The sequence below is a fragment of the Sinocyclocheilus grahami genome, unplaced genomic scaffold, assembly GCF_001515645.1.
Source record: "Sinocyclocheilus grahami isolate Dianchi unplaced genomic scaffold, SAMN03320097.WGS_v1.1 scaffold271.1, whole genome shotgun sequence".
Classification (NCBI taxonomy): domain Eukaryota; kingdom Metazoa; phylum Chordata; class Actinopteri; order Cypriniformes; family Cyprinidae; genus Sinocyclocheilus; species Sinocyclocheilus grahami.
Genome location: NW_015505450.1, coordinates 112,791 through 137,497, shown reverse-complemented (window position 1 = coordinate 137,497; position 24,707 = coordinate 112,791). Strand labels below are relative to the sequence as shown.

General features: G+C 42.7%; 3 protein-coding genes across 4 annotated transcripts in view; 2 read left to right on the top strand and 1 right to left on the bottom strand.

Moving 5' to 3' along the window:
* Nucleotides 1–7,649, top strand: part of reln (reelin) — a 95,699-nt gene extending 88,050 nt beyond the window's left edge. The window contains 3 exon segments of the mRNA XM_016291464.1: nt 2,637–2,735; nt 5,920–6,072; nt 6,467–7,649. Of these exon segments, the coding sequence (XP_016146950.1) occupies nt 2,637–2,735; nt 5,920–6,072; nt 6,467–6,563 (349 nt within the window). The 3' untranslated portion in view covers nt 6,564–7,649.
* A 1,348-nt stretch (nt 7,650–8,997) lies between these two features.
* Nucleotides 8,998–15,498, top strand: LOC107599756 (fibulin-7). Its single transcript, XM_016291437.1, has 8 exons — nt 8,998–9,154; nt 10,684–10,843; nt 11,004–11,174; nt 13,022–13,147; nt 14,292–14,465; nt 14,704–14,841; nt 14,935–15,070; nt 15,138–15,498. Exons 1-8 carry the CDS (start codon nt 9,059–9,061, stop codon nt 15,496–15,498), a joined length of 1,362 nt encoding a protein of 453 aa, XP_016146923.1. The 5' UTR covers nt 8,998–9,058.
* Nucleotides 15,499–17,567: 2,069 nt separating this feature from the next.
* The window catches only part of pdpr (pyruvate dehydrogenase phosphatase regulatory subunit), an 18,540-nt gene continuing 11,400 nt past the window's right edge, over nt 17,568–24,707 (bottom strand). For both annotated transcript variants that reach the window (XM_016291435.1, XM_016291436.1), the window contains exons 9-18: nt 23,611–23,803; nt 23,412–23,536; nt 22,651–22,806; nt 21,290–21,423; nt 21,064–21,212; nt 20,643–20,755; nt 20,282–20,376; nt 20,048–20,137; nt 19,605–19,787; nt 17,568–19,041 (exon numbers count right to left, since the gene is read on the bottom strand). In XM_016291435.1, the coding sequence (XP_016146921.1) occupies nt 18,637–19,041; nt 19,605–19,787; nt 20,048–20,137; nt 20,282–20,376; nt 20,643–20,755; nt 21,064–21,212; nt 21,290–21,423; nt 22,651–22,806; nt 23,412–23,536; nt 23,611–23,803 (1,643 nt within the window). In that variant the 3' untranslated portion in view covers nt 17,568–18,636. The remainder of the gene's footprint in view (nt 19,042–19,604; nt 19,788–20,047; nt 20,138–20,281; nt 20,377–20,642; nt 20,756–21,063; nt 21,213–21,289; nt 21,424–22,650; nt 22,807–23,411; nt 23,537–23,610; nt 23,804–24,707) is intronic.

The window sequence follows — 24,707 nt, the reverse complement described above, 5'->3', positions numbered from 1 at the left end:
TGCTAACAACGTCAAGATCATGGGTTCAGTTCCCATGGGGTGCATTAACTGGTAAAATGCATACCTCGAATGCGATGTAAGTTGCTTTGGATAAAAGCATCTGTCAAATGTGTGAATGGCTTGTGTTGAGTGTTCTTGTTTGAAATTCAGTTTGAGAAACATCAATGTACTGGAAGAATGAGGCCAACAAGTGACAGCGCTCTGATTTAGACTGCAGGAGGAAGAAGAACAGGATGTGATTTATTTGTTTTCAGCTGACATCAGCTATTCAATATCTATTGAAAATTACAATATCTAATTATGTTCCACATAGCCAAATGCTAAGTCTGGTGGCAGCGATGGTTGTGCTGGAAAGAAGTTGGATTTAATTTCAACAGCCTTGAATATAAAGTGCTGGGGAACACTAAACTCCTGGAGGGCCGAGAAGGTTCTTGTAGTCTGGAACATGCAGATGAATGTAGCTTTGCGGTGACGACGGTTCTGAAGTCCTGAAAATCTAAAACATGCAGATGGAGGAGCCTTGAAGGTTGCAGTTCCAGCATTGCTAACTTGACAGCGCAGTTGGTACTTTATCAAAATAAAATACAGTGAACTAAACATCAGCGCACCCACCTCTGTCAACGCGACTGAAGTACAAAGCCTATAATTTACATAATAAATAATAGTTTAACATTCAGATACATCGCAAATATGGAAATATTATGGAATATTTGAATTTGCGCCGAATGAGAGAGGTAGGATACACGAGCACAAAGCAGCATTTCGCAAACAGTTGAGTGCACAAGCCTTTAAAGTATACTCCTTTGTCAGTGAGAGACGCGTTCAGAATCAGCACATGGTCACTGTCTAGTGGGCTTTGTTTTCAAGTGCGCAACTCATGGCATTTGCTGTTCTTCTGCTGGCGGTTATCAAACAGCGTTGCATTACTGCGGGTGCTCCCTTCTGGATGTGAATTGCCTGTATTCGTTGTAAGGGCTCATGCACACCAAACCGAGACATCCGCACAGTGACGGTTCGGTACGAATACATGTATCGTTACACTCCTACTGTTAACAAATGCCATTACACATACATACCAAGAGTCATTCTCGCCTATTTTCAAGGACCATGGTGTTTTATTTTAAAGGGATCCACAGGTATTAAGATATGTATAGCTTAATATAACGTAAATTATGTCTCTTACTGAAATATGTAGTAGAAACCCCATGAAAGATGTATGCTATTTAAAAAAATCGACATTGTTTTTGGACTATGGGGGGGGTGCCATTATTTGTTGTGCACAGTACATTCTGCATCGATAATGTCAAATAGTTGCACTCGGTGAGCTACTGGCGCTTTTTACCGCAACACAACTCGCAATACACAACTCAGAAAATAAAATACTGATACGATACCACATTGTGTGGTTTTTGGTTGTAATTTTCAGTCGAAGGGCAACAAGAGAAGCGATGTAAGACTTCACTGCTTTCCTTGCAATAAGATGAGAAAAGAATGGGAAGATGCTGTGGATGAATAAAACTTCCTAAAGACCCACTTCTTTGTTCTCTCCACTTTAGTCCTTATGCTTTTGAGGCTTTTAGTAGACCACAGCTACTGAAAGAGCTTACAGATGGCCAAGACAAGAAACGCAAGATGCCATTCTGTTAGGATGTAAACATGCCGATGCTTGTCATGACGCCGCAGCCACTGGAGGAGTTTCTCAGCGCAGATTTCACTATATCCAGGGGCATTTAGACTCCTTGTTGGGAAAAATTGATGGCACAGCATTTGGTTTAAGCCTATGATTATATCCATCACCACCTCTTTCACCATCATCACCATCCATCACAAGCTCTTTCAGTAGCTGTGGTCATCATATCAGTATTTTATTTTCCGAGTTGTGTTGTGGTAAAAATAGCAACAGGTAGCGGCAGTAGCTCACCAAGTGCAACCATTTTACATCATCAAAATAATGGTGCCCCCTATAGTCCAAAATATGCATAAAACGATGTGAATTTTTTTAATAACATACATCTTTCATGGGTTTTCTACTACATATTTCAGTAAGAGACATCATTTACGTTATATTAAGCTACACATGTCTTAATACCCGGGGATCCCTTTAAGATTTAAAATTGTACCAAAATGTTCTTCTGAATTACATCTGGACTGCATCTGTAATGTGAGGGAGTCATGACAGCTGAGGTGTGGATCCAAATGCAGGCTTTATTTAAAACGTAGTCAGACAGGCAGGGTCGAACTCCAGCAAACAATATCATCCAAGGCAGAGGCAAAAGAGTAATACACAAACAGGCAAAGGTCAGGCCAGGCAGCAAAAACACTCAGAAACCAGGCAAACTGTCCAAGGTCAAAAACACAAAGGCAAGGCATTTAAACATGGGAAAACACGGGTACAAGGAAACAATAAACAGTGAGGTGTGTGTGTGTGTGTGTGTGAGTGCAATCTTTATAGTCCTCCTAATATGAGACAGCTGAGAACTGAGATCTGATGAGTCCAGGCAAAGGATTATGGGAAATGGAGTCCAGGGTGAATGGCAAAGGTACAGGATAGTGCCCTCTAGCGGAGCTCGGGGTGGGGATTGCAACAGCATCACTATGGAAGAGTATTTACTGGTGTGTTGGTTTCTCTGCTGCAGTGAGGCTCGTGTCAGAGGGGTGCAGTTGCGATGGTGGCAGCCGCGGCACGAGGGCGCAGGGCATGATCAGTGGGCGCTGGACCATGTGGAAGTAATTCTGTGAGTACTCCTGCCTCCAGACATCAAACCAGCCTTATGACAATAATTTCTCCTTCACTCAGACATCAGTAAAATCTTTCAGAAAGCTGAAGCCTGTGAGAAAAGTGCTTAGAAGTGCTTAGATATGCTTAGATATTTACAAGGCAAGACAATTCTCCTATTAGGTTTATAATGAAGTATGCTCATTATTAATACTATAGTTTCTACATGGTGCTGCATTGCTGATAGACATTAAACACTCCCCGTTCTCATCCTACACACACACACACACACACACACACACACACCTCACTCAAGGTCTGGTCTCTCTCTCTCTCATCACTGCCCTCCACATGTTCACTGCACTCACCCGTCTGCCTCCACCATCCTCTGCTCTTCTGCAATAACCTTTCCCTTTCCCTTACCTCTACCTAAATGTATGTTCCTCTTTGGCCCCGCTGTTTTCACTCCCAACACAACTCTGTTGGCACTGCATTCCCTCTGTTGCTCTGGTGTCGCAGCTCAGGGTTCTTTCACCCCCAGACCTTTGTGCAAGCCAGCAACAGCCCTGTCCTGCATCTTATAACCTTTCCTCTCTTCTGTATTCTGCTCCCTATGGCATGGCTGTAGTGTCAGGTAAGTGCTTTGCTTTGCTGTTCCCAGAATGCACCAGTGTTCCCTGCCTTTGGTCTTCCCTCATTGAGCCTTTCTTGTACATCACTGTAGACCTCATCACTCCATACAGGTGGAAAAAATAAAGGAAATAGCAGATGAAAACGTTAAATAAAGTTCATTATAATTTAGGTAAATCAATTAAAATTGCAAATGCAGCACAGTACGCAATGCACTGTCTTGAAGAATATCCAACAGCTCTTAAAACGGTATGACCACATTTCAAGAAGCACTGAAACTAAAGTTATGACAGTATGTCAATATACAGTATACTGTGCAAAGGTCAGCATTTTTATTTTAAAAGTATATCTTTTGCTTTTGTGTGCCAGTAGGAAATATTGATTTTAGATTTCCAAACATTACATATACAGTGTTGTATGTAAAAATGTCTGTGTTGTTTCCATTGTTGTTTTCCCCTGTATCCTATCCATCTAATTCCTCTACACAGCTGGAGGTTAATGTCACCCAGGACAGGTCTAACATTTCATTTAATTTTTGGTTTTATACAGTAATTGATCATATACTTGGAAATATTATGGATGGAGACAGGTCAAATTAGTCATCCAGGTCACTGGAGAATGTGACCGTAATAATCCCATATACAGCTGGAGTGGCAGAAACAAGTACTGCATACTAGAGTGTGTACACAACACTGTATGCCAAAGGATGCACTCGAGCCAAACACAAAGCAAAATAGTGTAGCGGTGAAATGAAAGACTCAACGTACACTCACTGGTCACTTTATTAGGTGCACCTTTCTAATTCTGGGTCGGACACTCTTTGCCCCCAGAATATGACATTGACGTGCAGTTGCTGCAGATTTATCAGCTGCATATTCATGATGCACTTCTGCTGATCTAGCACAGATCTGGGGACAGTGTGCGCCACTGGAGTACACGGCAATGAGTGGTTTAAAGCTGCCATGATTGGCTGATTAGATATTTGCATTAGCATGCAGATGTACAAGTGTTCCTAGAAAATTGGCTACTGAGTGTATGAGAGTGAAGCCTTCTGGGCACGACTCAAGCATGTGAGGGCAAAAGTGACATTGATGTAGCTATGTGGAACAGGGTGGACAGATGACTTGAGAAAGGAGAGAAAGAAGCCATCCATTTCTGAACCTTAATTTACACAGTGATCACAAATCACACCATCAGGAGTCAGTTCCCACAAGTTTACCTATCGGTAAGCCCCGCCCCCCTTAGTTACTGTTGTGAACTCGGACAAACAAACGGAGTTGCTCACTGTCTTACAATGAGAGCGGTCAGTGTGAAAACCTTGTCCCTATATCTTTTTGAACAATTTTGTACACAGAAGGACCACCATTCAAGTGGGACTTAAATATGCCGTGGAGGGATATATAAAAGATTTTAAAATACATATTGTGGGTATTAATTTGGAAGCGAGGGTTTACAGATCACAATGCAAGCGGGAGAAGCCTCATGTTACGTTCGTCACGATCGCAGATAACAACATCCCGGATCAACACTGTTCATGTATCGCAGGGTACGATTAAATTAATTTACATTAAACCAGTTTAATATGAAGAGACCGTGAAATGTAGACCTTCGTTTATGTGTTTTTTGCCCTACACTGTACAAGACGCGAGAACAGTCCGCTATTTAGGTTTGTATGGACTCACTAACTTTAACGTTAGCTAGTTTTAGCCAGAGATACGTTACATTAACTTAAGATACTTGACATTAACGTTCTGCTTGAGCAGATGAAAATGGTAACTTAATGAGAGTATGGCAACCAGAAAATGAACGTCTTTGTCTTCACTGGGATTGGGGGTGAATGCTATGGGACATTTTGCTCCGGGTTTAGGAAATTTAATAAAATTAATTTAATTGCCCATCCTCTCAGGATAGCTGGAATCACTGTTACAAGTACCCCAGGCACAACGTTTTTCCATTTTTTAAGCATAAACCCCATAAAAACAATGCAAGCTTCAGATCTTCCAATGTTTCTCTATGGCGCTGAAACCTACAGATATCGGAGTTACGCTCCCCGCGCAACTGATACTCGACTGCCATTGGCTCATCTGCGTTCGAGGGGAGGGGCTTACCGATAGGTCAATTCATGCGTCCTGTGGTGGTGTGTTAATCTCATGTCTGTCGTTATACAACCTGAAGCGTCCTGGAGGGGTGGAATGAATGGAAAACATGTTGTGACATGCCATTGTGAAGCTCAATCCTTTAATAAAGAAAATAGCTTGCATATGAACCTGACAGTGTAAAAAATGTTGTGTATGGTAACCTAAAAAGTGCTGCTTAGCAAAATGAACTGGGTGTCCAAAATATTAAACATAATAGCAGAGTTGTTTTTAAGGTTTTTTAAGGTGTATTAGGATGTTGACAAAACCCTTAAATAAGATTAAAAATGCCCAATACAGTTGAATCAAACATGACGTGTGTGTGTGCATGCTTAGTAAAGAGTCGGTTCCCCCGTCCCAGGTCCCTTAATTGTGATTGTATTTGTTCATAAGCCATTGCTAACTTTGTGTGTGGTGGCTGTATCTGCACTAGTCCAGAGACTCACAGATAAGCACAGATCCCTTTCACCGGTCCTTCACCCTCATCACAGCACCATCTCCCACCCTCCTGTCCCTTCATGCTTTGCAGACGCCCCGTCCTGTCCTGGCTGCGTTCCTGGCTCATTGGTCCCAACCTGACGCACAGAAGAGGCAATGACAGGCTAAGCAATAGCGACTCTCAGAATGTTTCCACATTTTTTGACTCTGTCTGTCTGTCTGTCCTCCTCACAACCTCTCACTGTTATTACGTTTGGTCTCTTGATCTTTTTCCATCTGTCAGTCTTTCCTCAAGCTCCAACCTCAAGCACTACTCTATAGATGTCTTCACTCTAAACCAGATTGCTGTCTTTGTCTCTTACCAAACAATTACGATGCACTAGCTCCAAAAGACCATGAAATGAAATGATGACAGTGTTTGAGGTTACGAGTGAACGATCTGTTTGATTCTGTAGTTTGTGGATTCAGTGCTATGTGAATTCTTAATGAAGCCTAGCTACAAATTAGAACAGTGCATTGTTAAACCTGTCTGCTTTCTTCTTCAAAGCACCCGTAAACAGAACTACATGATGAACTACTCCAGACAGACCGGTCTACACCACTACTACAACAGGAAGAGGCGGGCCTTGCGGCAACAGACCTAAACACTTCGAGAGAAAAACCTGCCCCTCACACGTTATTCTGCTGGCTACAATCCGCTTTCCCTGATGAGAAAACACCACGTCAGGTCACTTCTGTCAGCATCTGGCCATACTCTCTCATCTGAACGATACATTGGACCATCTAGTCCCATTTCTAGCCAATCAATGCCTTCCCAGAGCAGTGTGATGGGAAAGACAAGCACCTAAATGTGGCGATTTTTGTATACTATCTATGAACTATTGGGTTTCCTAATTCTGTTTATTATAACCTTGTTTGAATTCTCCTGATGTGAACGACTACAAAGCTCTCCGGCTCTCACCTCACTTTCTTCCACACTGTGAAGTTATTCTGATGATCATTACAAGTGCTGATAAAGTTCTGAAGAGGAGAACTGAAGAAGACTCGTGCTGAAGCAGTTTCTTGGATGAAGATAATGACAACGTGTTTTGCTGTTGTGTGTCTGTGGGTTCGTTTTGTGATGCGTTGATTGTGGTGTTCCAATCATTTGTTAGTTTTATACTAACTTGTATCTTTTGGGCTTGGATCATTTTTCCTTTGTGAAACAAGGCAAGTGGAGAAGTCAGCCTTGGAGAGGGCAAAAGAATCAAGCACAGAATGAACAGAAAGAATACATTTAAAAAGAGAGACTAACGATGTTTTGTTGTTGTTGATAAATCACTTTTTTTATATATCTTGGTTCCTTAAAAATATTTATGGTGAATGGTTCTCCACTAAACCTATTTAAAATACACTGTGGGTGAAATCTGTGTTGTTTTTTTCAGTTTGTTTGTTTCATTTCAGGTTTGTTTTGTTAGGTTTAAGTTATTAGGTCAGGTTCTTGGTTGCGATCGATCGACACCTTCCCTTCTCATTCAGAGTCATCCAGTTACAGTGCTGTTACACATCTCCTCATGTCCCCTCTTTCTTTGATGAGCTGTCAGTGTTGTTTATGATGTTACCTTCTCCCCTTCTTGGTGTAGCTCTCCAATATAGCAAGTTCTTGTATATATATATTGTATATAAATATATATATGCAGGGATCCATCAGCCTTATAAAAGGGAAATAAAGAACTGTCAAAACCTCCAGCAGAAGAGTGGTGATTTATTAAGGTGTTAGGCCGCATTTACGCTGCAGGTCTTGACCACTGAATCCTGACCACTAGAACTGAACGCTGTGTGATTATGTTGTTGATGAGCTAGTTGTAAATAAAAATTGAGCACACGGACATAAATATATATATGCAGGGATCCATCAGCCTTATAAAAGGGAAATAAAGAACTGTCAAAACCTCCAGCAGAAGAGTGGTGATTTATTAAGGTGTTAGGCCGCATTTACGCTGCAGGTCTTGACCACTGAATCCTGACCACTAGACCAGATGGGAAGGCTTTGCGTTAGTTGGCCCTTTACATGGAATGAATTTCGCTCGAAGGTAGCAGATACTAACAGTCCCCTCAACTGCAAAGCCACAAAACTGCTGTTTTGTATGGGCGTCTTCAATGGGCTGCTCTCTGCTGGGTTTTAAGGGTGGCTGAGCATAAAGAAGACAGCTGTTGACTTAAACACTCCTCTTTCTGATCTGGAGTCAGATGCACTACTGTCGCATTACGAGGCTCTGTGGAAGTGCGATGTTGGTGAGCCAGTTGTAAATACAAGTTTATTCTAGCGCTAAATATTGCTTGGTTTCGCACAGGTGGCTCATATTAGACCCCTGGTACAAAATGTCTGCTTTTACATTGCACTCAGTGATGAACATGTTGAGAACTGAACGCTGTGTGATTATGTTGTTGATGAGCTAGTTGTAAATAAAAATTGAGCACATGGAAAAAAAGGGATTAGGCGATGAGGGCGAGTAATTAATGACAACATTTTCATTTTTGGGTGAACTATCCCTTTAAAAGCATCTTCACTGGGCTAATCTTTGCTGGGGTTTACAGACTTTTAAATTGTTTTAACTGCAGTGAGAACTAACTGGTGCGTGCCTGTGTGTGTGTGTAATTAACTAATCTTTGTACATTTTTATTATTGGGCACAGATACAAATAGCATACATTTTGTACTGGGATAAAGCATTTCTTACTGTGGCCCTGACTGATGAATCATGCATAATAACACCAAAAATGTATATTAAAACTAGTTTAGAAATTGACCCTAATAGGCTTACAATGACTTACAAAGATACATAACAGCTGCAAGTGTATGCACTACTTGCTTTATGCAAGCACTATATAGGATAAATCACTATACAAGATTTACTTTATTATACTTTATTTCAGGGGAGCCGAGCTCCCCCTAGCTCCCCCGTAGTTCGCACCCTGCATCCAGTAAATACCCCAACTGAGCTGTGGTTTATGGGGAAAAAGTCCTGTGTTTGCTTTCCTAAAATCCTCTTAAAGCAGCAGCCTCATAACGCTGAGCCAGTAACGTATGTGGAGCTGAACACAAACAGAGCCTTTTCTTGAGAGAATCCACTACACAAAGGCATTTAATAACAAAATCAATGTATCCAGTCAACGATTTAATGAAGACGATGAACCGAAGATATGCTGTGCTCCTTTCAGTATTCATCTGTCAGGTTCATGCCATGCTGGCTCGGGTAAGTGATATTCATCAAGCGTCCCACAAATAACATTTGAAAAATGTGTCTTTTGTTTTTGTGTAATTTAAGCTCTTGTGACCTGAAAAAGAGTAAGAGTTCACTGATGTTTTACTGCAAGCCAAATAACAGACCTGTCTAACGACAAGAAACATTCTGCAGAAAACATGTTAAATTCAACTGCTTAAGACATGTTTCAGAACAAGTGCGTTCATTCAGAGCAGGTCAAGGGTTGAAGCTAAACGCTCTGTTTATAATAATGCAGAACGAGACGATGGTATCAAATATTCTCGAAGCCTCTGCAAAGGTATCTTTCACTGTAATGCATCTGATTTAGTCAAGTTTGAGTTTGTAAAAAGCCCAACAGCAGAACAAGACAAGCTTTTTTTCTTGAATGATAAAATATACCAAAATAAGCCTCTATACTTTGAAATTCTTGTCACTGAAATAGGGACAATATAAACAAAATTGTGAGAAGTGTTTGCAGTGTGATAGACTGTAGGCTAAGCGTCTGACTAGTGCACTTATTTCAGCCTGCAGTAGTGCACTAGTCTACACAAGCACTCTATTCAGAGGGTGTGAGGAATGTTGTGATGTTCCTTAAAGAGAACACTGTTGAACTGAACATCAGCAGCTGCTCTAGCACTTCACCAGCTGTTTGTACAGGAACTTCAAATATTTATCTAGCTTACACAAGTCTTACAAGATGAAAACATAGTACCCTTCCCCTCGGTTACAGCCAATAAGAAGAAAATATCATATTACAGTCGTTACAATTGATTATCAATAGATTAAAAAAGTTCAAAATGTTGATTATCAAAGTGTATGAAAAACATGATGCTGCAGAACTCAAAGCACAGAGGGTTTGACAGGATCTCGAAGAACAAAATTAAAGAACACAGTCGAGCAGATCAAGAACCAGCAACATTTCTGTCGAATGAAAGCTGTAAAGCTCTGCAGAGAGACTGACGCCGTCTGCATTCATAACCATAATCATAAATCCGCTGTTGTTCTTTGAAAACCGACAGTTTGAGGATAACGAGATCCACTGACACCAATAACTGTGGAACATGAACCAACTGGACGACATTATGGATGTAATATCCCATCATTCTTTTTCAGAAGCTGTTTCTAGGGTCGCTTGTAACACTTTTCCGAACCATGTTTTCAGATTCGATATTATGTATGCAGGCCCTTGTAATGAGAATCAAGACAGGGTTGATGGAAATATAGAAGTCCATTGTTTTGATATTTTACAGTAAGCAGGTGAGGAACACTGCAGTTGAAGTGTTTATTTGTACCATTCTCAAAATATAATGCATAGGATTAAAATGTGTTTGTTTGAGTTGATGATGTTTCTCTGCTGTTATGATGACCTGAGAGCTGATTTCAGACGGCCTGCGCCTGCTGGTCTCGTGGATTCTTAATCAAATATAACAAAAAACTGTGTCTGATCGGTCTAGATCTGGATGTTACCGGATCTGAACATCTTATGAAACATTAAGCTGTGACCGTGCATGTTTTCTCAGGACTGTCCCGGTAAGCAAGACCTACAGAACTCAATTCAACAGGCTCACAAACTGCTCTCAGCGCAGGAAGATTCGTACCTGCAGAGTCTTCGCACTTTGAGGAAGAAACTGAATCTACTGCACGATAGCGTCGCACGCCGGCCCGCTAAAGCAAAGAACTGTAAGACCACATGACACCAGTGTTGATACTATAGACATAAAACAATATCAAACAAGCCAAATGTGCCAACGAAATGACAAATCAAACTACATTATATGAATCATGTATGCCATTTAAAGTGTAACTCTTAACACATGTCTCTGTGTTTTATATTGCGCAGCTACTTGTCCTGACCTGGATGCTCCTGTCAATGGCAAAAAGCTGGGGAAGATTCTGTTTCCTGGTCATGAAGTTCACTTCTTGTGCGACGAGGGCTTTGAGCTGTTGGGTTCAGAGACGCGGCAGTGTAAGGACTGGCTCGGCTGGAGCGGTCAGCAGCCCGTCTGCAGAGGTGAGAGCTGAAGCCTGATCTATTTGGTCTCAGTCTAGGTTTGGTAAAGGACTCATTCTATCAAACCTGCAGCTTTTTCCCGTTAGTATGGAAATGTTTATGATCTTATGGAACCCAAGCCCACTGTTCCACACTAGAAACATCTTTCCCTTGAAAACTGGTCAACTTTTCAAAACACATAGTAGCATTCTATTAGTTACATTTGTATTTAAAGGTGCTGTAAGTGTGTTTTAATAGATATATGTTGCCACTATCTGAGAGATACACAATATCTTTTCCCACGGTGTAAAGTTCAGAATTGGCTCAGTGCACACGATGGCGTCGGTGTCTTTGAGACATTCACATTTACTGTGAGGGGAAACTTTCACACGAAACGGCTGGATAGATATTAATGTTTTCCAAATTAAATAGCGGATAGTGGTACATCAAAGACGAGAGAAATCATCCTCCTTACATTATTGTGTACCTCTGTGTGGACACTCGTCAAGATACAGCGCAGAGATTGCTTCGTTCGTTCAGAGTCAGCGATTGGCCAAAATCCACGGATCTCTTCATTCAAACACAAACCACTCAAGTGTGCACTACTGTCCAATCTCGGAGAGCTGATTTCGTTCTGACTGTCAAACGACGCTCAGAGATTTCTGCATTATTAACTTTATTTGGTAACCTTATTTATAACTGTATCGGTACAATTTAACATAATTTAATTATAGTAGGTTTGCATTTATTAAAAGATTGGTGTTTGTATTTCTCTGTGTGTTTTTATGAATATCTGTTTTGTGAAAATGAGCTTCTGTTGCACAAATCATTATCTGTCTGGTGTCTATAAGTATATTTTTACAAATTGTTTGCATTAACAAATAAAACAAATCTTTAAATTAGTCATAAGTATTTATTATCTTTTTACAGCCCATGTTTTCATCTAAAAATGTGTTTGATGCAAAGATAATTGTGTAAATGTCAAATATTAAAATATGTTGTGAAAATGATGATGGGACAAACTGATGTATGAGCAGAATTGAGAAACGGATATTTATGAAGATCAGTTGATGTCTCACAAGGCAAATGCATTTCAGTTCAAAAAAGTCAATGTAATACAAACATTTGCCAGAAATAAGTAGTTTGGTAAGGGAAAAAGACCACTAATCCAAGATGGTGGCTATGCAACTAGCCCATTCGGTGCTTTCAATTTGGTTGCCGCAGATTGTGGAAAGTCTTTTCTTTTCTAGCATGTTAATACTACAAGCAAGGGCGCTGAATCTGGTGAAGAGGAGCTTGACTAGCTCAAAACCTGGACCTGAAACCCTACTGAAGGCCTCTGAGATGCCTTTAACATAGCAGCATCATTGCGGTCAGATGTTGGGTTATGTTGTGTAGTGTTGAATATTACATTTCAAAAGCATGAATCCCTGTAACAGCTTCCACTGGATGTTGAACATGGATTTGCTCCCATCCACACACCGTCTTTGAGGTCACTGGCTCACAGTTGGTGTTTCAGTTGCTCCTGAAGGCGTTCGGTGAGATTCTCTGGGTTTTGTGTAGGCCAGTCAAACTCTTCGACACCAGACTCAGTAAACCACATGAGTATGGAATGAACTTTGCTTTGTGCACATGAGTATTGCCAGCAGAAAAGCACCTTCCCCAAGCTGGAAGCACTGGATTGTCATCATATGGTGAAGCATTAAGACTTGTGCTCACAGAAATTTCAGTTCCATTCATGTCAACAGACTTTTGTCCACATAGTGTATCAGTGGAAGGTGTGCAGTGAGAAATCCCACATCTCTGTGACGGCACTAGAGTTTGGCTTCTAGACTCTGAATCTTCACTGAGTTCCTCTCCTCTCTCAGATATCGACGAGTGTCTTTCATCACCTTGTGCCAACGGAGGAGCGTGTACAGACGAGGTCAATGGATTCAGCTGCGTCTGCGCCAAGGGCTGGGCCGGACCCACCTGCCAGTCTCCAACACCAACATGTGAGTTTGCATTTGCTCAGAATCACATTTACAGGCTCTGCCTTTGACGAAAGAGCACAAAATGATGCTACCAGACCTATCAGAGTAAAGAGTTCTGTACTGCTCCTCAGATTAACAAAACACACACAGAGATTCCCATACGGATGTTCAAGCGTTAATGGCCTCCTCTGATGATGGCTTCCAACACTGCTGTAATTGCACTCCAGCCACATATTTATCCTCACTAAGCTGAAGCCACTAAATACATGGATAGAGCAGTCTATGTACAGTAGTTATAGCTGCTGTCAAAACATAGCCAGTAACATCTTGCCAAAATGTTTATCCCCTCAAAAATCAACCAAAAGCTTACAGTATGTCCCATTTTCAAATGTCTCCTAATCGATCAAAGATGAATTATGATCCTGTCACATCATCACATATGGCTCACATTTCTTTCATGTGGGATCAGGGATGTAGAAACATCTAAAAATGGGAGGACACGTTAAAAAAGGTGTTTGCTCTTGTAAGTTGTTGTTTGTTCCAGTACTTGCACAAAAACACCTCTTCAATTACTATTTATGATTGCCTCTAGTCAGCGGTGGATCAAGCAGCAGTGCTTCAAATTCCCATTCGCTCATCCACAGCATTCCAGTAAAATTACAAAACAATGTGCAATCAAATGCACTCGTTCCTGATATACATGCACTGACAAACAGCTGCAATTTGAATTAGATTGTTAGAAAATGTTCTGTGACAAGTTTCAAAACCTGCACCCTCTGATACGCCATACAAAACAGCCAATCTGTGCTAGATCAACAAATCGTGAGATCTGATAAAGCCTTGATCATACATGACAGCCATGTGAATATCTCAAGGTGTTTATACTTGTCCTAGTACAAGAACCTGTGTTTGTTTTAGTGAAATCATCGTCAAATCAGTGTATCGTTGGGATGTTCTCATTCAGTGCTTTTAACGTTATTGTATTTGGCCTCAGATGTTAGGGTTAGGGTTAACCTAACCATAGTTTACAGCAACGCACGACGTCTCTTCTGACAGGTGCAGCTCTCGCTCACACTGATGGCTCAAGTATAAACCAGGCTTCATGCTGAAATCCTATGATTGTTCCTGTGCTGTACAAATAACAGTTTACGTGCTCTCTCTGCAGTTTTTGTCACTATAGCGAACACGTCTCCTGTCAGCGCTGGAGCTGCGGCCGCGTCCTCGTTCCCTCTGACCCGCGCGTCTTCAGCGTCCAGATGCAGTCAGGTTCAGGGAACGACCCGCTGCACCTGTGAGCCTGGATTCACCATCTCCAGCCACGACAGCAGCATCTGCACAGGTACGATCACTGCAACCACAACACAGCTGAACAGATGCGGCTCCAGCTCCAAACTCTACTCTGGAAGCCGCCAGTGCAGCAGGTGATGTATTCCACGGCTTCTCTCCACACTTTATTCTTCACCAGCTTGTGATGTTAGGCGACTGGCAATGCTGCTCTTTTCAGTAGTGACAGACATGCTCCTCTTTCGTCCAATGATGTGTTTGTTTCAGTCAGCTCATTTCTGTGTTTTTCCTAGACATTGACGAGTGTAAACTGTTCCACGATGGGCAGGCCGGCCGTCTGTGTTTGCACGCGTGTGTTAACACCGCTGGCGGGTACCGATGCAGCTGCCCTGCTGGTTACAGCGTGACCCGTGACGGCCGGAACTGTAAAGGTAATTGATTAATAGCAAAACATGCACTTCAGAAATAAAGCGTTCCAGATTTCGTTCTGACCCGGTTCTACACCCTTCTGCTTTTCCTCTCAGATATCGATGAGTGCAGCAGCAGGCAGAACAACTGCACGCGCGAGCAGCTCTGCATCAACACCTACGGAGGCTTTCAGTGCGTGACAGTGGAGTGTCCGCAGATACGGAACGCCAGCTACGCCAAAACCTCTCCAGTGTAAGTTACGAAGCATCTTTATTTAAAACAAAAGGGAACATGTGAGAAGCAGGTTTTGTCTGCGCAGGCGCTGTGAGAGGAACCCGTGTCCCGTGGACAGCAGGACCTGCTCTCAGGCGCCAAACTCAGTGTCCTTCCACTACATGTCTGTGGTGTCCAAGCTCTCCGCTCCGCGCGTCATGTTCCGCGTGTCGGCCGTCAGAATGATAGGAGACGCGCTGCGCTTTGCATTACTGGGCGGCCGCGGCCGGCGGCACTTCAGCGTGCAGCGCTCCGATCGTCAGACGGGTGAACTGCTGCTGACTAGTCCTGTCCAGGGTCCCGCCACGCTGGACGCAGAGCTGGAGATGAGTGAACTGGAGAGGAGAGAACTGCTGGGACGTTACATCACCAAGATTACCATCTTTGTCTCACCATATGAGTTTTAGAGTTAAATTAGAGAGGTTAAAGACAGGGTAGGTGATCTGGTTCAAAAACAAGTTTTGTTATGCTGGTTGAAAGTCTCTTTTCATCCCGACAGCAATCACTAAGTTAAGTGCTTTTGGTTTGCATCCCTCTGTGCAGCCTGATCAGACGTGATCCGTCATCAGCGCAGCAAGAATGGAAGCCGTTATGAGCGTAATATTCTGCAGTTTGTACTGTAATGTTTTCTCACTGGTGAATGAGACATGAGCCTCTCATGTGTCGCTGCCTGTGCGCGGTCATGTGTTTCGGAGGAGGCGTGGCTTTGGAGAGTGGTTTGCAGGGAGGGTGCGATCTTATGCTGTCAAAGCTAGCTTGCTATTGCCTTACCCTACCTTTATTATTACCTTCAGAAGAAATCTGGCTAGTTAGTTTGTGCATTTTTATATATATTGTGTAACACACATTGAAACCGAGCATGTGAGTAGAGTGACAGTTTCTCAGCGTTGTTATCAGCGCCACTCTGGGTTTCTCTTACTCTAGAAAACTGCTTGACCAATCAAACCAGAGGATCAGAACCAGCAACAGTCACTGGTACAGTCATAACTGTTACTTTGCTTAAAGCCAAACATGTGTATGTAGTAATAATGCATATAGATGTCAATATTAGGGACTGTAATCATCTGTTGTAGTCTGTATTTATTTTAAGCTGGGTCAAATAAATATCTACCTACTGATGTACTTTTTTTGAATCTAAAGTTTGATTGATCCTCTGAATTATTTTGTGCTGTACTCAGATCCTCGTTAAGATGCTTCTCATTAACACCAGAGACACTGAGGGTGTGTTAAAGTCATGTCTGTGGCGACTCCTCGCAGGCTTTTCACGGCTCTTCAGCAAACACACACACCATGAGCGGCTGTTTTGGAGATCTCAACTTTTAGGTTTCCCTGTACCTTTAACACAGGGCCGTTCCTGTTGAGCAGCTTAAATATGCAGACTAATAATCAAATGTCTGGCTTGTGAAAGTCTACTATTAAATACAATATATTTTAAGCTAGTGCATATGAATAATACTTATGTGAAAAAATAGTGACACAACAAATACATAAAGACTATAAATCCAAATGAGTCAAACCATGATTACATATTTTATTTATGAAAATTAAACATTTGTTCAATATATGATATAAATACAAAGACAAGATGGCCAGAAAGATCATATTTACTGTATAATAGGCCTGTTATCTTTGTCTGACATTTAAAAAAAAACAACAGATACAAGAAAAGCATAAGGTGCACATCTGATCTCTCCAGCTCTGAATCACATGATAATCAGATCTCCACCAACAGATCATGTGTTCTACGATTCTCTACACAACACTGCTACAACCAGCGCCTAACAAACTATTCAGTGACAGAGAGACACACACACACAGACGAGACACACACACACACACAGAGAGAGACACGCACAGACAAGAGACACACACACACACACACACAGAGAGAGACAGACACACACACACACACACAGAGAGAGAGAGACACACAGAGACGACACACACACACACACAGATGACACACACACACACAGATGACACACACAGTATAATAGGCCTGTTATCTTTGTCTGACATTTAAAAAAAAACAACAGATACAAGAAAAGCATAAGGTGCACATCTGATCTCTCCAGCTCTGAATCACATGATAATCAGATCTCCACCAACAGATCATGTGTTCTACGATTCTCTACACAACACTGCTACAACCAGCGCCTAACAAACTATTCAGTGACAGAGAGACACACACACACAGACGAGACACACACACACACACACACAGAGAGAGAGACACACAGAGACGACACACACACACAGAGACACACGCACAGACAAGAGAGACACACACACACACACACACACACAGAGAGAGAGACACACACACACAGAGAGAGACACAGAGAGAGAGACACACACACACAGAGAGAGAGAGAGAGAGAGACACACACACACAGAGAGAGAGAGAGAGAGACACACAGAGAGAGAGAGAGAGACACACACACACGACAAAGTAAAATCAAGAGAGGAGCAGTTCAATGCTTTAGTACTTTAAGTCATTATGGCTGGATAAACATTAGTGATTTACTTGTATTGTATGCAATGCTTTAATCTTATTTCACCTCAAAGTCAAAAGAAAGAAACCAGAAATTATATTTTGTATAAAAAGTGTTCTGAACATGTTTTTATGAAATTCCCCTTGTTACGATTGTTTGAGTGGCGTTTTGTGCCTCTTTCGAACACACCACTGATCCTTACTGTGCAAAGCTGCTTCTCGTTTAAACATATACGACGTGCAATTCTTTGTGCATTTAAATATGATCCGACTGTAAGCTTTTTAAGATAAAACCACAGATGTAAATAATATGCAGTCCAAACACTGAACATCTCAACACCAGATCCACAAGCAACAGATCACGTGATTCAGAAGATAGAGGAACAGAACGCTGACTGATCAGACGACACTATAAACACAGCCGCTACTAGAGATGCATGAACATAAAGAATCCAGTTTCATGTACTTCACACTGCAAATGCAAGGCACTTCATTAAAGCGTCGCTCCAGGATCTCTGTTCAGTCATTTCTCATTAATGTCTCACATAATTTGCACGTCCCTCAATGCCTCCTCATTTAGTATCCCAGTTTCATTACAAAATAGTGTGGCAGAGAGACAGGCATGCTTTCAAATACTTCTCCAGTCCTCTCCTATTAAACTCCAACACTTCAAACAGACATTGATTGTCTAGTGTCTGACATCCATATAAATATACATCTCTTCATTTTAAACCATGTGACGCTTGACAATGATGAGCAGAACAGGGACTTATTCAAGAAGACGTGACCGGATTATCAGCAGAGCAATAGGAACAAACACAGAGAAAGACTTTCTTTCTAAAGTCAATTATGCTTTCAACTGTAATTCTAAATCCAAACTAATTCCACTTTAAAACATCTGTTCAGCATACAGGACCTTCGTGACACACCATTACACTTCAACAGCAGCCCAAAACACACACGTATACGGAGCGCTAACCACACATAATGAGCGACTGACACAAAAACGATTGGGTGTGTGAGGGACTTCAGGAAGTGCTGCGGCTCTTCTTCACTTGCTCTGGAAGTTGCTGAGCTCCATGTCGTCCTTGCGCCGCTTCTGTTGAGCGAAGAGTGAGCTGAAGGGGTAGAGCTTGGCTTTGGCAGGGAACCTCTGTCCAGCGATGTCCACCTCATAGTCTCCGCGGTTGATGAAGTCGGCAGTGACCGTGGCCGGAGAGCCGTCTGTGTTTGTGGGGCTCAGGAAGCCCAGACAGACGTGGCGCTGGAGCGTGTAGCTGTAGGCGCTGCTGGTGGTGACCCCGATCAGCTCACCGTTACGGTAGATGGGCTCGCCCCACCAGGGCCAGACGTCCAGCTCTGTGTCGTGATCCTCCAGAACCAGCATCACGAAGCGCCGCGAGACTCCCTCGACCCGCTGCCGCAGCAGAGCGTCCCGGCCCAGAAAATCTGTGTCCTACGAGAGTGAGAGATCATGGATCAGAGACGAGACCCTGAGCCTGCAGGACAGAGAACACAAACACAAACACCGCGCCATCACCCGGCCACTTCAGTCATCTGATGCGAGTCTCTGACAGCGTTGTGAAGCACCACAGAACGGAGAACAGACACAATCATAGAAAGGTGAACGCTATAATAGTCCACTACGTTTGAAGTTGACGATATAGTATATTTTTACTATAATGTACATTCAGACACAGTTACCCTTCATTTAAAAAGCGTCTTGCTGACTGACAGCTGCATATGTGAGTGAATGCTGGGTGTGATGCCTGGATTATACTGGAGTGCGTGTTCATTTTATTACAGGTTTCTATATGTAAACAGGCCAAAAGTATGATCAGTTCTTGCGGTGTAAAACCTTTAATGATCAACTGAGATTTCCTGTTTTAGTTTTTCACAAGACTGTAGGTGTTTGCTGGGACATTGCTATGGAGGTCGATGAAGCGTTCTGAGAGCTCGTTCTCTTCTTCTTATGTGGTTGTTAGAGCATTCTGGGTCAGAAGAGATGAAGAAACTGACCTTGTCAAACTTGACCCTGAACTCCCGTCCGCACTCCAGCGGTGTGGTGAACGAGTCCAGATCCTGCCCCCAAAACGCAAAGAACTTCTCAATCCGCAGACTGCGCAGAGCGTAGTATCCCGCGTTCCTGATGCCGTACTTCTGCCCGACTGACATCACTTCATTATACACATGCAGTGCATACTGAGAGAAGGAGAGCAACATCTCACTGATCGGATTACAGTCCAGTACAGAAATAAGGCCCGTTCACACACATCTGATTGGCCATGACATGATCTCTCTGTTTCCTCAGCATCTTGAAATCCTTGCATTTTTATTTATTTAAAAGTAGTTTAACATCTAATGGGAACGGCCCCTTATAGCATCTCTATTTTTATACAATAAATGTATTTTAGTCATATTTTGTCTAGTGAGTGTGGTTTAATGATGTTGTCTTGTTGTACCTCTATAGGGATATACAGCATGAATCCCGGCTCTCCGGTGTGTGTCATACTCATGACTCTGATGCCGTTAGCGTAGCCCACACTCATTTCCTGCAAAACACAGCACAGTTAGTCTCCATGTGAGCTCCAGTTATAAACCATAAGCACTGAGTGTGTGATTAATAATTGAGCTTTAATGCAACGATGTTCAGCGCTGCAGCAGATCTGATCGTCTAGCAGACGTGTTGGTCTCACCTTACAGAAGAGAGACGGGAAGTGTTCTGGAGTCATGGACACATACGAGAGTTCGGACAGCACGTCCATGGCACGAGGACCAATCAGATTCAGAGCTGAGGAAAACACATCAGAGATTATTGGCACCTCCTTCATCAGTGTGTGCTGTGAAGCCCTTTATTCACTCACTCACTCACTCTCTGGTTCACTTATAAGGCTAGATCCTGTTTTACTCTCTTTTGCTATTTTACTCTAACGAGTAACAGTGCTTTGCCGCTGGCTTGTTGTTGGGTCTACTGTAGTTCTGATCTACTCCGTCCTGTTGTTCATGATTTGCGTGATACACAGAGTATGTGAGCTGGTAGAGATGAACGGATCTCACCCGTGTACTTCCAGCTGACGTCCTCCAGGTGGAGCTGTGGGTCGCTGGGCATGTGTTTCTTAATCCAGGACCAGCAGTGAACTTGTTGATCGGTGGGTGAAATGATGAAGAAACTGGAGACGAGAGAACCGGAGGATATCAATCATAATGAACTGATTCTAAGAATTGCATTATCAGAAACAAGCAGTATTTTCCTTTAGTTTTGCTGGGTTTTGTTATATTGAACAGTGTTCTGACTCCTAAACATTTAATAAAGTTGCTGACTGCCAGACTGAACTTTCTCTTTCTGATGCACAAATGGATCTGCTGTGCTGTTGATTTGGGTTGTGCCGTTCTCTGGTTTTGGGTAAACAGAGTTTCTGCAATATAGTATAATATAAATCTACTGTACTCTAATGCATAAGTCTGCAGGAGTTTGCACCTGTTTTTGCTGAGGCGCACGACGCTGCAGTCGTTCTCGTAGCCTCCTCTCTGGTTCAGCATGCCTGTGTGGACGATGTGACCGACAGGAACGTCCAGATCATTAGCACACAATCTCTGCAGCAGCTGCAGGGCCTGATCACCCGCAGACTGAAACACACAGGACCTCTGTTAGCTCAAAGACACCACTCACAGAAGTGCTCATAATCAAGAGAATCACGACTCACTGTGAGCTCAAACTTGGTGAAGGAGGACATGTCGATGACGCACACCGCCTCCTTACAGCACTTCACCTCCGCGCCCACGATATCAAACCAGTCGGGCTTGTAGAAGGTCTTACTCTGATCCAGAGCCAGTAAATCTGTGCAGATGAAGACAGAGAAATGCCTCAAACACAGTTACACTGGTGCATTATGGGACATGCCCCGTTTAAATATTGGACTTTTGTTTTCATTTTTTTAAATGGTAAAGCGTGCTGATCATCTGCTAGAGACCATACTGATCTGTTAAATGTTGTACACTGCTAGTTAAAAAGTTTGGACACAAACTTGGTTCTCAAAAACCTTTCGATTTGAAAACATCTGCTGAAATTCGTTTTGTGAGCCTTTATATCACTTTCTTTATAAAACTAACATTTTGTAAGGAAAAGGAACAGCATCTGTGAGTAGGACTGCGTCCGTAGATGAGGTTATATATTTCCAGATACTGAAGCCTGAATGGAATCACAGAAACTCATTTGCTGATGTTGCTCAGTAGACGCTTGTAAAAAGACGTTTCTGCACAGATTACTGCAAACACAGCAGTGACACTATGATGTGTGTCTGAGCACGGATTTCATCGGTTCACATGACACTGACGCTATGAGAACGCTATCATCGGTCTAACAAGCAAACAGCGGCTCACCATGAGCTCTATATGAACATTAACAAGCATGGCACAAAACCCAAACACAATGGATTTATTGATGAGGCCTGAAGCCTTTTACAGTGAGATTTAGGAAGCAAAGTGAACCGATGACGGTGCTGCTGTCCTGTTGTACATCAGGAGGCAGAGAGCAGCTCTACTGAAGGCTGTTAGAGGTTCAATGTTTAATACCTTCAGTAGTTCATCCACCGCAGCTGAATGCTCTCTGTCCACTCGAGGGCAGCACTAAGTCCTCTGCATTATTATGTCCTTACTAACACGTGTCAGTTCTGTTGCGGTCTCTGCAGGGTCAGAGAGCTCTGGGATTTCATCAGAAATATCTACATTTGTGTTCTGAAGATGAGCGAAGGTCTTACGGGTTTGGAGCGACATGAGGGCGAGTAATTAAATGACAGAACTTTCATTTTTGGGTGAACTATCCCCTTTAATATTAAATATTTTTGCCATATTACAGAGGGTTCAATGTAAGAGAGCATCTAAAGTTTTTTTCTGGTAAATACATAACTCATATTTCCCTTTTCCCATCTGATATGAGCAATAATCACAAGTATGTGTGTCGAAACATTTGCCTGGCTTTGTAAGATCAAACTCATCAGTCTGTGCTGACACTGACAGAAACAGTCAGAACTGAAATGAACACATTATGATCAGTGTGGTTTCTCACCTTTCCCGGCTGGAATGAAGTATTTGGCTCGCTCGAAGCCGTGTTTCTCCATCCAGCGCGCTCCCTGCATGTCCAAGCGGTCGTACAGCGGACTCGTGCGCAGCTGCCGGCCCGTCTGGAAGTCCCAGCGAGGAACCTTCAGCTCGTACAGCAGTGCTGACCCATTCACACACAACAAGCATCACAACAACAGTCAACAAATCAATCCTGACGCCTAGAGAAATGTGTCATGAGCCCATCTGAGCTCCAGTGATCAGTTCAGGCCGCTCCGCTAAAGTCTTCAGGAAAAGCCTTTACTTACTGCCGCTAGTGGTGCAGAAATTACCCACTTCTTTAAATAAATATGCACTAAGGTGAAGATTAGGGTTAGTGTTGGCTTTTATGCAGGGAGGGTTAGAGCGTTATTGTCTAATAGAAGTGTTTTGGAAAGCTGTTTGATCGGCTCAACAGTCAGCAACAACAGCACAAATCATGAAAGAACTGTACTTTTGGCCATCAACCCTGACTATAGATAAATATAACTTAAAAATATACTGCATCTGAAGCTATATTTAGTTGAAAATCAATTGACTATTATGTATTATATTATGTATTACCTAATGTATTATATTCACATTATATGCATTTTCTAATTTGTCATTTTGCTCTGGATAAACGCGTGCTAATGTTTGGCGAGGCGTTGCTTTGATCGCGTCCAGCTCTTCTCTCGTATGGTCTTCATTCTGAGATGAATCTCTGTCTGTAACAGTGCTGATACTCACGCATGACTTCCATCACGCGATGGCGCAGGAACGTGCGGCTGCTCTGTAGATTACCGAAGCGCTTGATGTCCAGAGGCCAGACGCTGGCACTGGGGTATCCGTACGTGATCCACTCCGCCAAATATCTGCCGAAAAAACAGCTATTATGGACTAATCAAACACAAAGCTGCAGAAACCTCCAGCCGTGCTGCTTTCTTACTTCCCAGCTCCGCCAGCGAACGAGAGGCCTGACGAGTTCATGCCCGCCAGCACAAAGTAGCCATATATGCCCGGGGTCTCTCCCATCAGGCAGCGCATGTCCGGAGTGAAGGATTCTGGGCAGTTGACCAGCTGCTGGATCTCACAGGACTCCAGACCGGGCATCCGGCGCAGCAGAGCGCTCAACATGGGCTCTGGACGGAGCAGAACAAACACACACTTTCATGATTAAAAGCCCAGCAGCAGCCACGGTCAGTCCTCCAGAGAGCGGCCGGCTGTATGCTTTTCTGTTCAAACACAGTGAGTATTAGGTAGCGAACGCATTCACCAGAGATCAGAATCCATTAACACACGTTTAACGATCTAATCTGTGGATCACCAAGTGTTTGTGAATCCAGAGTTTTCAGGAAGGTCCATTTTACACATAAATTACTCAGATTTCACTTATATAAATTACTTATGTTTTGTGCATAAGGCCCACTGTGTGTTTTGAATAAATTGGCTGGTAATAAATCTGACAGGATGGTAATTTTTCATCTATCGGGTACTTTTGCTGGTAGTTTCTAAAGTTAATTTCAGACCCTGCATCAGACTGTGATCTTATTCCTCCTCGTGTAACTCGTTTGCTAAATAACAGGGTGACAAACCAATCGGATTTGTGGGTCAAAACAGAAGTAAAACAGTCTGACAGAACAAACATTCACAGCCTTTTCAAACGAGCTGACAATCACACGGCCTGTCCTCTCTGCGGCTAAAATTAGCAACAGCTTACATGAACTAAAATTAACATGAACAGCAATTTACAAACATCATGCTTTTATTATACCAGAGTTACAAGTGAAGTAAAGTAAAACAATGAGTAAAACATGTTGAAGAATTCAAGGAGAAGACAGAGCCAGAAAGAGAGAGAGGGAGAGGAGAAACAAATGCAGAGTAAAGGTCGATGAATGAGCTGGAAATATCTGAGTCTGCCCTTCATGGAAACACAGCAGATCACATACTGCACACACACACACTCTCTCTCTCACACACACACACACACACACACTCTCTCTCTCTCTCACACACACACACACACACACACTCTCTCTCTCTCTC